Here is a 12,798-nt window from a genome sequence, read left to right as displayed (position 1 = left end):
TTGCTGCTGCTATTCAACAATCAATGTACATGTAGGAGGTAGGAGAGAGGGCTTCCAAGTGGATAGGATGCACTTTCCTGCCCTTCACACTCTAATGCATAAGAAAAAAGGATTTACCCCACTCCATGGAAGGGATGGTTCTGTTTACAATTAGTGTTTTTGTTATTCCGTCATTGGGGCCCTAATTGGGAATTTATGAGAAAACGGGAATCCTCGGCAAGAGTTGACCTTGTACTAATAGATGGGACCTTCCACTTGGGCATTCTAATATCTCTTCTTATGAGGGGAATCTTAATGGGGTGGTAAAAGAGGGAAGATACCACTCAGAATATATCAGATTGTCCAAACCTGCAAACCTCATCAATAAGACATCTTCCAGGGGTTGGTCCAAGAATATTTATTGGTCTTCATTGACTCTCCTGGAATCCTACAAGCATTATAGCCATGTGATGAAAATGTATGCATGTCTGTGTGGGTACTGTGTGTGTGTGCGCACATGCGTATGTGGTAAATGGTAAATTTACATATAATTCCTGATTTTACTGGATTTTGTGCCCAATAACATCTAGCAAAAAGACACTCAAAAGAAGGTAAATGCTCCCCATTATTGGCAATAAATTGTCATTTCTGACTTATGGTGACCCTAAGGCAAACCTATTATGGGGTTTTCTTGGTAATATTTGTTTAGAGGAGGTTCACCATTGCCTTCCCAAGTCTGGAAGCATATGACTTGCCCAAGGTCACCTAGTTGGTTTCACTTCTGAGTAGGAATCAAATCCTGGTCTCCAGAGTCATAGTCCAATGCTCAAACCACTATACCATGCTGGCCCCCTAGGCAATAATTTAGTTAGAATAAATTTGATTTGGATGAAGATTGTAAAGTATGTTGTTGTTATTTTCCATTAGGTCAGCTTTGACCAATAAATGAGAGATCTCTATGAGACCTGGCCATCAGCAGCCTGCTTAGATCTTGTCTTGGTTGAACCAATAAAACTAGGGTTGCCATAGCTGAGGACCTCCAAACCGGGACAAATGTAGGACAAGGTTTAAAAATGTAGGACTTTTTTTTTTAAAAAAATCCTAGCCAGGAAATTTTTTTTTAAAAAGTCCTACATTTTAAAACCTTGTCCTCCTTCTCCTTCCCGGCTTGGGAGGAAGCCTCGGCCTGCTCCCAGGCCGGGAAGGAGTGTGGGGGCTGCCTGTCATCACACGATCGCCGCGATGGCAAGCGGCCTCCTGCTCCTCCCTGGCTTAGGAGGAAGCCTCAGCCTGCTCCCAAGCCGGGAAGGAGTGTGGGGGCCACCTGTCATTGCGGCAATCGCAGCGATGGCAAGCGGCCTCCTCCCCCTCCCCGGCCTTGTGGAGGCCTTGGAGGACCCCACGGCCAGAGCTCCGACCGCGGAGCCTTCCAAGGCCCCTCTGAGGTTTAGGAGACGCTGTCTCCCAGGCCCCAGAGAAGCCTCAGAAGTGGCTCCGCAGCCGCGGAGCCTGACAAGACTTCTCTGGGGCTTGGAAGACGCTGTCTCCCAGGCCCCTGAGAGGCCTCAGAAGCAGGGCCTGGCTGGGGGGGGGGAATCCCGGGGTCGGGGCCAAACCGGGTTGGGACTGTGCGGACCCGCCCCAAACTGGGAAAGTCCCGCCCCCAGGCAGGATATGGCAAGCCTAAATAAAACTGTAATGTGATGCTCCTCTTTTCCTGCTGCCTTCCATTTCCCCAAGATTATTGTCTCTACCAATGAGCATGTTGTGTCATGAGGTATCTAAAGAACCACTTCATCCCATACAGTCCTGACATGCTCAAAATCTGAGGGCTTTCTTTGGATACTATCTCTGAGTAATATGCCTGGGTGGGACGCTAGACATAATTGTCTATTGCGTTACTCCAGATTTAACCAAGCTATTAAGCCATTTTCTCCCAACCTAGCTTTTGCTTTTTTGCTCTGAAATGAAAATATTTCCCAGCTGTATATGAACTGGTTATTTGTACTGTTCTTGACTTAGGGTGCATTTACACTGTATAAATAATGCCGTTTGACACTACTGTAACTGCCATGGCTCCATCCTACAGAATCCTGGGATTTGTAGTTTTGTGAGGCACCAGCACTCTTGGGCAGAGAAGCTAAACACCTTGTAAAACTACAAATCCAAGGATCCCATAGGGTGGAGCTACAATACTAAAGGTGGTGTCAAACCACATTACCTCTGCAGTGTAGATGCACCCTTCTTTGAAGTTATTCCAAAACACAGTAGTTCCACTTTTCAGACATGCAAAATTTGGTATTTCAAAAGTATATACAATAATAGCTCAGTTAACAAATTTTTCCAGAATTTTTCCTTTGTGAGTCATTCTTCTAGCTCTGCCCTTCTCATATATATATATATATATATATATATCTTACATTGGCTGTGTGTGTCACCACTCTGTTTATAACTTAAAGAAGGAAAGAACCATATTTCAGCCATGCCTTGTCAAGCCAGCATAGGCACAACCAAAATATCAATCAATAAATGAGAATTTCAGTGCCATTAAGGGAACTATAAGCACTATATTTTCTCCTGTATGGTTTTTAACACCTTACCTGATGAAGTAGCCAGTGAAGTTTTGAAAGCTTGCAAAATTGGTTGGTCCAATAAAGGTATCATTGTTTGATGGATTATTGATGTTATTGGATAGGCACTATAGGTCCCAGCATTTTAGGATGCAGTTCTCTATACAAAGGTGGTCCTGGGCATAACTTCTTTAACATAAAATTTGGTACCAAATGCAGAAACAACATGCAAAGAACAATGAACAGCAGCTCTGCATATTTTAGGAAATGTTTTATTCAAAATTAACAACTTGCACCGATGAAATGAAACAACCAGGTTAGGTAAGCCTTGCATAAGTTGACAAAAATAGAGATTACTTGTAGGCTTCTCCTGGAATGCATCCAGGTATTTGTCATCAGCCTCTGCTTTTCTTTTCATTTCTATTTTGATAGCTAAACTTACAGATCTAAAAATTGCTGATGATGCATGCATACCTACTCTCCGTTTTATCTCTGGTCCAAAACACAGTGCAGAAATAACCCAGTTTGAGACCACTTTGACTGCCCTGACTCAGTGCTGGAGTATCCTGAGAACTGTGGCCCCAGAGCTCTCTGACAGAAGGCTAAATGTCTCACAATTCCCAGAATTCCCCAGCATTGAGCCAGGGCAGTTAAAGCAGTTTCAAACAGGATTATTTCTGCAGTGTGTTTTGGACATCTGTTTTGTTGTTCATTAATATGTTGGCTCGCTTCTATAAGTCCTGCAGGCATGCAGCAACAAACACAAAAACTAGGCCCACTAGAGAAGCCAACTATCAGCACCTCATCAGTAGCTATTTACACAGCAGAGTGCAGAAGTACAGACTCATAGTTTTTTGTGGGCTTTTCAGGCTATCTTTCTCTGAAGATGCCAGCCACAGATGCTGGTGAAACATCAGGAAGAAACTCTTCTAGAACATGGCCACATAGCCCAAAAAACCCACAAAAAACTATGGATGCTGGTGATGAAAGCCTTCGACTTCACATCAGTACAAACTCAGTTAGCAGTATTTGGCAATGTTGCACTGACCAACCTTGAATGAGGCACAGACAGCTGGATTTGTCCAAAAAGCCCTTGGAGGCTTTTGTCACTTGTTTCAGTATGTACACACTATATACAAACTCTCCTGTAACTCTCTCCAACATTCACTGTCTGATATGCAGCAATTCACTCTCTACACACAACTTCACCCACCACACCAACTCCACTCTCTTCAACCCATACCTGCCTTGGGTTTTAGAGCACTTATATACAGTGGTTATTAGTAAGGGGTGAAACCTGGTGTTACTTCTCATTTACAGCCATATGAACGATTTTATAGTCTTAAAGGGACAGTGTTCTCAAAAGAATATCACTAAGGAATTCTGGAGGCAACTGCTGTTTATCTTTTCTGTTGGAGGCAGGCACACACAGCTACAGTAGGATCAGTTACAGCAGAATCACATTATTTATTATTATTATAGCATTAATCCCAAATCTCAAGCTTTATAGCATCATTTATTGCAGACACACTGCTGTGACCAATGCTGGAAGTCTTATGCTTTTCCAGTCCTCCTTTACCACTCTCCCAATGCTGATGCTGCTAAAACCTTTCAGCTAGACAGAAGATGAAGAGGAAAGGGGTGGCATAAAATGACTTTGTAATAACCTCTGGCTTTGCTGCCAGAGGCTTTGTTAACTGAGGCATGCCTGTACTGAAATCCACATTTATTAATTTCAGTTTCTGTTGTGCCCGAGCTGGTTGAATATGGCGTTGCTGAAAGATGGTTCTTTCTTTTTTTTTCAATTCTAAATAGGAAATTGACTGGTGGTGAACACAGCCAGTGGGAAAAGAAATATTTCCTCATTCTTGAAACGGCAGAACCAGGAGGTTTTGTTAACTGAGATTTTCCTCTTTCTCTTTCTCTCTCTGTGTGTATGTGCCTTGAAGTTGTCAATTTATGGTGATCCCTGAATTTTGTAGTTTTCTTAGGCAAGGAATAGAGGTGGTTTGCCATTGCCTCTTTCTGAAATATAGCCTACAGCACCTCTTATTTGTTGACAGTCTCCCACCCAAGTACTAACCAGGGTCGATCCTGCTTAGTTTCCAAGATCATATGGGATCTGATAAATTTGAGGTATTTAACTATGGCTGAAGTATTCATGTACATACTTTTTAACATCCATATTTGCATGCTGCTGTCTGCTCCTAATGTTGCAACTGAAGTGGTTTACAATTACAAAATCCAACAAACTCAGTAACAGTACATATGACTGAATTGTTTAACCAAGTAAACCTTTTCATTTCAGAAAAAACCCTAAAAGCTGTGTTGGAAGAAAAGATCTTAACAGCTTGGCTGAAGCTGAAAAAAAGTGAGTCTTCACAACTTGAGTAGAACAATAGAAAATAATGTCTAGGATCCCAAACAAACACAACACTGAGAGAGATGGGATACAAAGACAGATGAGGGAGCATGTCAGGACAGTATGAATGAACTATTAGCACTTTAAAATATGCCTAGGGATGAGCTGTGTGCCAGTCCAAATTAAGCAAATTTGTTCAATATGCCCTGTAAAGCAGGTTCCAGAAGCCACTCTACACACACCACATACACAGAGTGTGTGTGTGTGAAGTGAATACAAGACATGTTGTTTTTATACCCTGTATCAGTGACTTTTTCCTTCCCATTGCTTCTTTATTTGTTGTTGGGTACCTTCAGGTTGTTTCCAACTTATGGAGACCCTAAGGCCATATCTATCATAGGGTCTTCTTGACAAGATTTGTCCAGAAGAGGTTTGTCATTGACTTCCTGTGAGGCTGAGATTGTGTGACTTGCCCAAGGTCACACAATGGGTTTCATTTAACCCAGCGGAAATCGAACCTTAGTCTCCAGTCATGGTCCAACACTCAAACCACTATGCCACACAGTACACATTTATATTAGTTTGATACTTTAATTGCCATGGCTATTCCTATGAAATACTGGCATTTGAAATCTGGAAATCTGGGAAGGCACTAGAGCACTCTGTCAAGATTTCATAGGGTGGAGCAGTTAAAGTGGTATCAAAGTGTAAGAGACCCAGGAGTCATTGGTTCTCTTCTATTATACAGGAATAATTTATGAATCTGTTTTAGTTTGCTTACTAATAGGATAATCCAGTGGTGTATGCACCAGTGTACATCTCAACTCAGTGACACATCAGGGAAAAGCTCATTTCTTCTGCCTCTTCAAGTCTGGTACCTCTCCAGAACTGGGATTCTCCTGCTTTCACCAAGATTGCCTAATGACCACATGTAATAAGTACTGTATACACTCAACTATAAGTCAACCTCATATATAAGTCGAGTGCATGTTTAGGCCCAAAATTATGGATTTTGATATGACTCGTAAGTCGAGGGCAAAACTTAGGGGCATATAATAAAGGATGTAAAGGATGAAGCAAAGAAAAACAATGCCAAAAAACTTACAAAATTCCAGCAGGCAGAACTGTTTGTGCTCACTCTAAAGGCTGGCTGGATGAGTGAGTAGAAGGAGATCAGTGCTTCCAGGACAGATTAAACCCTTGCCTTTCACCAGGGAGTGGTGATGTGTGTGTGTGCACGTGTGTGTGAGAGTTAAAGTACAGTACTTACATTGACCCATGGATAAGTCAACTCAGGTTTTTTGGGTCAATTTTTAACCGAAATTTCTAGACTTATACATGCGTATATACAATACATCATTTGCCTTTCATTTTTCCAACTGCACATTAGCAGGCTTTCAATTACAGTTGTCTCTCCCCATTTGTGGCTTTTATTTTATTTTTACTTTTCTAGCCATTTGTAAGTTCACCGGCACAATTCTGTGGTCAACTTCCAGCAGATGTTGACCACAAAATTGGTCTGGAGAACTTAGGAGATTTCTACAGAGGTGTTTCTCAAATTAAAAAATAGAGTTGTTTTTATTTGTGATTTTCCCACTTTCACACAGGTCCAGTATTCCTAACCCCAGTAAATGTGGAGGGCCAGCTGTACAGTTTTTTCCCCCCAAACGGCCCATTTTATGTCCAACTGCACATTAAAGAAAAACCCTCAGCCTTCCTGAATTTACTACAGAATGGTATGTATTAGCAATCAATTGCTCTCTTTCCCTTTGTTTACACCTTCCTCCCAGGCCACCTACTCACAGTCAAGGAATTACAATCATACAACAAGGCACCAGCTCTGGAGGGAAAATGGGAAAACGCATTCAACATCTATTGGGTGAGTTGAGAATAACAACAAAATAGAAAAAAGGAGATTGCAGAGTGGGAACCATATGCTGTTTTAGCAAGTGTGCGAATTATCCTCGTTGTCGAGGTGCCCCTAAAAATATGTTAATCCTCGGGGCCATAAAATAAAAACAGCAAAAAAAGGGAGGGGGATTTATATTGCACATCTACTCCTATTCAAATATAGGATTGTTTGCTCCTTCCATGCTGCTAGTAGCAGAGCAGATGAAGATAGGCAGTTTGGAGATCTTTGGTTTACCATAACCTCAAATGAACCTGATGGCAGACAATAACAGCAAATGGGAAAGTCCATAATTCAAATGTTTATTCATTTTATGAAGGGAATTTAGGATGGCATTAATGTGGTGAGAGATGGCCAGGGACTGTTATGTAAGAGGGAAATTCCTATAGCTGTTTTTAGAAGCTAGAGAACTCTTGCCGACTTTCATTTTCATGTATGACTCACAAATTCTGACTGCATATTTATTTTATTTTATTTTTGGCCTCCATGCATGCATTCTTCCAATATGGAGAATATTAACATGACAATTTGTATGGGAGTGTATATAACTGTTTTCCTGGTATGCAGGGAAGATTTCACATTCTTCCAGAGTCAGTTAGAGGCGTTACAAACCGCCGCTTTGCAGCGGTCTCCCGGCGCTGCTGTTTGTTCCACGAGGGAGTCGCAGCAGCCAAACCGTGCGACTCCCTTGCGGAGCAAAAAAGGAGCTCCAAAATGGAGCTCCTTCTTGTGGTGCAGCTATGATGCCGCGAAGTGCCGCTGGTGCACTTGCGACATCATAGCTGCCGCGACACGTGCGGAAGCACAGCGTCTGCTACGTAAAAATGGCGGCGGCCGTCTGTAACGGCCGCCGTCATTTTTTACACGCAGAGTGCATATTAGGGTTAGGGAGGTGCGGAAGCACCGCACCTCCCTAACCCTAGTACGCGCTCCGCGTGTACTTTAATGGCGGTGTGTAACCCGCCTTAGGCACCTTTCATATATTCTGCTGGGGGATTTTAAGGATGCTTTGGTTACAAAGACTTTTCCATAAGGTTATGCAATGATTTTGGAATAGCCAGTTATAAAATGAATTTACATATGCAAAACTCTGCACATGCACTCTGCTATTTTCTTAGGTTTAAAAATATTTACTACTAGAATCTGGAAAAGTCTAAACAAACAAGAAAGTGTTCCTTCTTGTTTTATTTGAACTGGAACTGTTCTAACAGGGTAAACAATGCATTCAGTATCTCTTCCTGGTCCTTTGGAATTTCCCAAGAAAATCTCTGCAAGATTTTACCAAGCTGGCTCTCCTAAAGGAAAGTTGGCACAAGATTTGTGGTTGAATTCTTCAGAAATGAGAGATAACATTCATTAGCACAGTACAGCAAAACCATCCAAGTTGGGCTTGGAACAGCAAGTTCCAATATGAACTTTAAAATAAGTACTGCAAACATTCATCAATCATTCACATCTCATTGTTGTTGTTGCTGCTGCTATTCCACAATCAGTGTACATGTAGGAGGTAAGAGAGATGGCTTCCAAGAGGATAGGATGCATTTCTCGGCCCTTCATGCTCTACTGCGTCAGAAGGAGAATTTACCTCACCTCATAGAAGGTATGGCTCTGTTTACAGTTAGTGTTATTATCATTCCCTTATCAGGGCCCTAATCAGAAACCCATGAGAAAACAAGAATCCTCAGCAAAAGCTGACCTTATACTTAACAGATGAGCATCCACTTGGGCATCCTAGTGATTAATAGGGTTTATCAGGTTGTCCAAACCTGCAAGCTTCTTCCAGTAAGACATCTTCCAGGTGTTGGTCCAAAAATATTTATTGGCCTTCATGACACAGTAGGATGCTTTAAAGCAATACTTCCATGAGTTGAGAAAAATGTGTTATTTACATTTAGTTTCTCAGGCTTCAAATATCAATTTATCTCTGATAACATGTAACAGCAGAAATTTGCATGTTAAATGGAGAACCATATGAGCTTTTGATAGCGTAGCAAGAGAAAAGTAGCAGTAGGCCAGAAATAATGTTATGCCATCTCATGGGAGAGTCATCTACTTGTGTCAACATAATCTCTAACTGCCCAAAATGTCATAATACAGTAAAACTGTTATAGGCCCACACTACTATTATTACCTTGCAAACAGAAATCGCACAGCTGAAGGGAAAACAGTGATTCACATTGACTGAGGGAACTCGCCTGGATATAGGGGTGTGTGATTTGTAATGGTTGAAAACTCAATTTGTTGTCTATATGCACAATTCTGTGTTGTAAGTGTTGGGGTCATCACTCATATGGAAAAAAATTTCAATGGAGAGTATTCTTATGGATCAAAAAGGGGGCAATCCTACTCAGGTTGATATGTATGTATTAACTCCAATTTTATTTCGGTGCAGAGACATATAAATTACTTCTTGTTCTTGATGACTGATAATCATTTCTATTTCTGTTTTTAACTTCCATTAAGAATTAAAAACTGGCAATTATTAAACAACTTCAGCCAGTTATGGAGAACTGTGTCAATGCTCTACTGTAAACAAAACAAAAAACAAAAAGTAACAACAACCAGACAGAGTATCATTAAATTTTAACTCCTGGCTTATATAGGGTCAGACACATGGAGGTTTTATATAGTTATTTTGGACAGCCAATGTAATACGGCTTCATGAAACAGGAACTTATCATTTAAGAGTTACTGGATCTAGAGAATCTTAATACTGAATTACTGATTAATGTGTTGCATTTTCTATTTTAACAATCCCATTGAACATTAAAAAATAAACCCTATATTACATCTTAAGAACAAATGAGTTAGCAGTAGACATAGCTGATTTTCTTCTTTAAAAAAAAGTTTTGGGAATCCAGTTCATTAAAAAGCTACACATCTTGCTTAACTCTCAAATTTATTTACAAGTTTAAGATATGTTTTATACACCTCAATTTACATTCGAGGGAAATTTGAATTAAAGCAATTTACAGTTGCAAAAAAAGGGAGAAAGCATTCTGCATATTTAAAACAAACCTTTATTCAAAAATATAGGAAGCATCAAGGATTTGTAACTGCTCATCTTTTGCAATGTATTACTACAAAAGAGTACATCTGTAACCAGGCAGCATAGCAGCTTGGTATTTTGTTTAAATAAATTGTCTTGAGGTCCTTCCATGTGTTACTAGGTTAACTGGATGGAAAAAGCAAGAAAAGAAAGTTGCACTGAAATAGCATTTACTAAAATTAGGATTTTCTAGCAATTAAAAAATAACATTATATTCACAGTAAAATGCTGCATTAGCCCTAAATTTAAAGGCAATTCACTGCCAACTTTCTTCCATTGCTGGTCACAATGCACTTTTCAAAACAGATTAACATAAAGAGCTTTCTATAATGAAAGTGCCAAAGTCAATATTTTTGGAAAATAAAATCCACAAATGACCTGCCATTGTACAGACAGTTCTATGGAAATAGTGTATTATTAATTATTCTGTTACATCACTGATGTGTAATTTCAACATTTTACAATGGGGAGGATATAGAGCAGCCTGTCAAGGCTTGTATTAATCTATTCTTAACTGCTACAAAAATGTTGTGTCACCCCAAAATGGAGACTTGCACCTCTCCCCAAGAACCTTTCTAATTTAAGTCTATGGGGCAAAGCAGACTGGCGCAAAGGAGTGACCAAAGTCAAATGGAGAGTGCAGTGACTGCATGGCCTGCTCAAAAAGTGGGCTGCCAGCATGGTCCCAAACTAGATGCTGGCAGGAGTGACTTTTTGCTGCTTCTTTTTGTCCCGGCTCGGCATGCTCTCTGCACAGCTTCTGGACACTTTGGCTGCCTGTGTCATCTGAATGCCACGCCCCCAAAGCGGCCAGAAGCTGCTTTATTTGGCCCGTCTGTTTTGAGCCTATATCAGCCTTCCCGTCCCATTTGGTTCACTCCTGGGGGCTTTCCACCCCCAACCCAGAAGTGACTATCAGGTCAAATTCAGTTTTAAAAAATGAAATGCTATGGTGGTGGAAGAAAGGTGCACCTGTGAGCCTCAAACCCTCTGCAGATGCCCAATTAGCAGATGCCTGAACCCGTTATAGTATTTGGGCATCATATGCTTATAATGTATGCCAGATGCGCTGAAGATTTCTAACACAAAGGGAATATGATTAAGAAGGTCCAAGTTAAATAGTAATCCCAAATGTTCTTTGACTGATCAATAGCCAGCCAATAAAAAAATGGACACCTCAAGGAGCCATATACAACATCATTTAGGAAACTCAAGAGTATAAAGTTGCATTCACATATCCCATGCCACTTAAATAAAATAGAAAACATCTTCTCTAATACTGCTTCAGAGAAGACAGTTCATTCTTCCTAGCCCTGTTACACAGTTTTCTCTGCCCCCCCCAAAAAAGATATTAAGTTATATTGCATGATGTGAAGGCATCTGTAAGATAAATTCGATTAAACTTCTCTGCTCTACTATTCTGCTCAAAGAGTTCTAACATCTTGGGATATTTATGAAGGAGAGTGGGGAGTAAAATACTTATGTTACAGTGATGTCTAACCCCAACTTCCTGGATATTTACTGGTCTGCTAAATAATTTCTTCCATCTTTTCTAAATTGTAGAATTATCATTGCATTGCAGAATTTTGAGACTTTATTAAGATTGCAAGTGTGGGAACAATGCTGGATCAGACCAGTCAGTGCAGCATTTTGTTTACACATTGGCTAAGCAGATGACAACAGGAAGCTCACAGGCAGTATGGGAGCACAACGGAAGCTTCCTGCTCATCTTCCCCAGGCAACTAGTGTTCTTACAGACTCTGATACTACAGGCCATCATGACTAGTAGTCATCAATACACTTACGCTCCATGATGGAATATAGCAAGCAGCTACACTTCCAGCCCACATGGAACAATTAGCTAGGGAAGCTATATTAAGAACATACTATTCAGCTTCAGCATATGAGGTTTCCGAACAAGCTAGATTCAACCCTGAGATTGTACATCTATTTCTGTGGTAACTTCATTTGCTCCTCGTGTTTCTTTCTAAGAAGACAAAAATTCATAAAATGTAACAAAAGCTCACAAGACAAATTGTTTTTTTTCCCCTTAGGAAATGTGATTATTATCACACACGCATCAGGAAGAAGAGAAAGCTACACTTCATAAGGAGACTAGGGCATTCTTGGAAGTCAACAGAATGCTTGACAAGTAAATTATCATCTCACTTCTAGTTTCTTTCCCTCCAAAACGATCTGAATTTCTTTGGCATCCAGAGTCTCATAGGTCAGCAACGCCTCTGCTAAATTCTTGTGTTCTTTTGCATGGGTCTTCAGTATATGCTTTGCCCGTTCATATGAGTCCTGCCAAAGGTACATTAAGCATTCAAAATAAATATGGAAATAAGAAAATGTACAGTATACTAAAAACAGTTTTCAGATGCACCACTCATTAAATGTTGGGAAAAAAAACACTGATATTTTTAGTTGGGCCTTATTCATACACATTTTTAAGATTATGCCAGGAGATGGAATGAAAATACAGTACAAAAATAGCATATATTGGAGACAAAAAAATTATGGTTAACAACAGGATGTTATTGTTAATAACAGGTTAACAATAGGATAGCAATTACCCAAATTATGTACATGGCCATGAATTAATTAAGCTTAGTTTCACAATATGAGATTTACAACATAAATACAAGAAAGGCAAAAGACAGAAAAAGACATTCACTCTATTATTCCAAACACTTACTGAATAGAAGAACAATTATTCTTACCTTTAAAAGTGTCCTTATTTCTTGTTCAATTGCAGACTGGGTTTCAGGACTTAGTTTACCAGTATCTGTGTAGGTCATGACTCCAAGCTTACAGTAAAAGGAAAAGAATCAAGAGAGAAAAATGTGTTTAATTTCTTTTGCACTCTTCAGACCACAAAATGCATGAGAATTTTTTTGGTAATTCACCATATTTTCTGTGTTTCAAA

General features: G+C 40.1%; 1 protein-coding gene and 1 long non-coding RNA gene across 7 annotated transcripts in view; one reads left to right on the top strand and one right to left on the bottom strand.

Annotated features, from left to right (window-relative positions):
* The first annotated feature begins 4,845 nt into the window (after nt 1-4,845).
* On the top strand, nt 4,846-12,003 carry LOC149309989 (uncharacterized). Its single transcript, XR_016281959.1, has 4 exons — nt 4,846-4,920; nt 6,519-6,647; nt 8,314-8,420; nt 11,924-12,003. It is a non-coding gene; the product is annotated as an uncharacterized LOC149309989 (long non-coding RNA).
* The window catches only part of LOC149309988 (ATP-dependent zinc metalloprotease YME1L1), a 27,793-nt gene continuing 24,697 nt past the window's right edge, over nt 9,703-12,798 (bottom strand). For 2 of the 6 annotated variants that reach the window (XM_089533423.1, XM_089533426.1), the window contains exons 18-20: nt 12,593-12,679; nt 12,039-12,173; nt 9,703-11,856 (exon numbers count right to left, since the gene is read on the bottom strand). In XM_089533423.1, coding sequence (XP_089389549.1) covers nt 11,797-11,856; nt 12,039-12,173; nt 12,593-12,679 — 282 coding nt within the window. In that variant the 3' untranslated portion in view covers nt 9,703-11,796. Of the gene's footprint in view, nt 12,174-12,592; nt 12,680-12,798 lie in introns of all 6 variants that reach the window. The other 4 variants (XM_089533427.1, XM_089533429.1, XM_089533424.1 and 1 more) reach the window with 3 other exon arrangements.

Source organism: Sceloporus occidentalis, unplaced genomic scaffold (assembly GCF_023333645.1).
Source record: "Sceloporus occidentalis isolate IW3139 unplaced genomic scaffold, rSceOcc1.0.p SCAF_7, whole genome shotgun sequence".
Classification (NCBI taxonomy): domain Eukaryota; kingdom Metazoa; phylum Chordata; class Lepidosauria; order Squamata; family Phrynosomatidae; genus Sceloporus; species Sceloporus occidentalis.
Note: the sequence above shows the minus strand (reverse complement) of the source record. Positions and strands in the feature narration are given on the sequence as shown.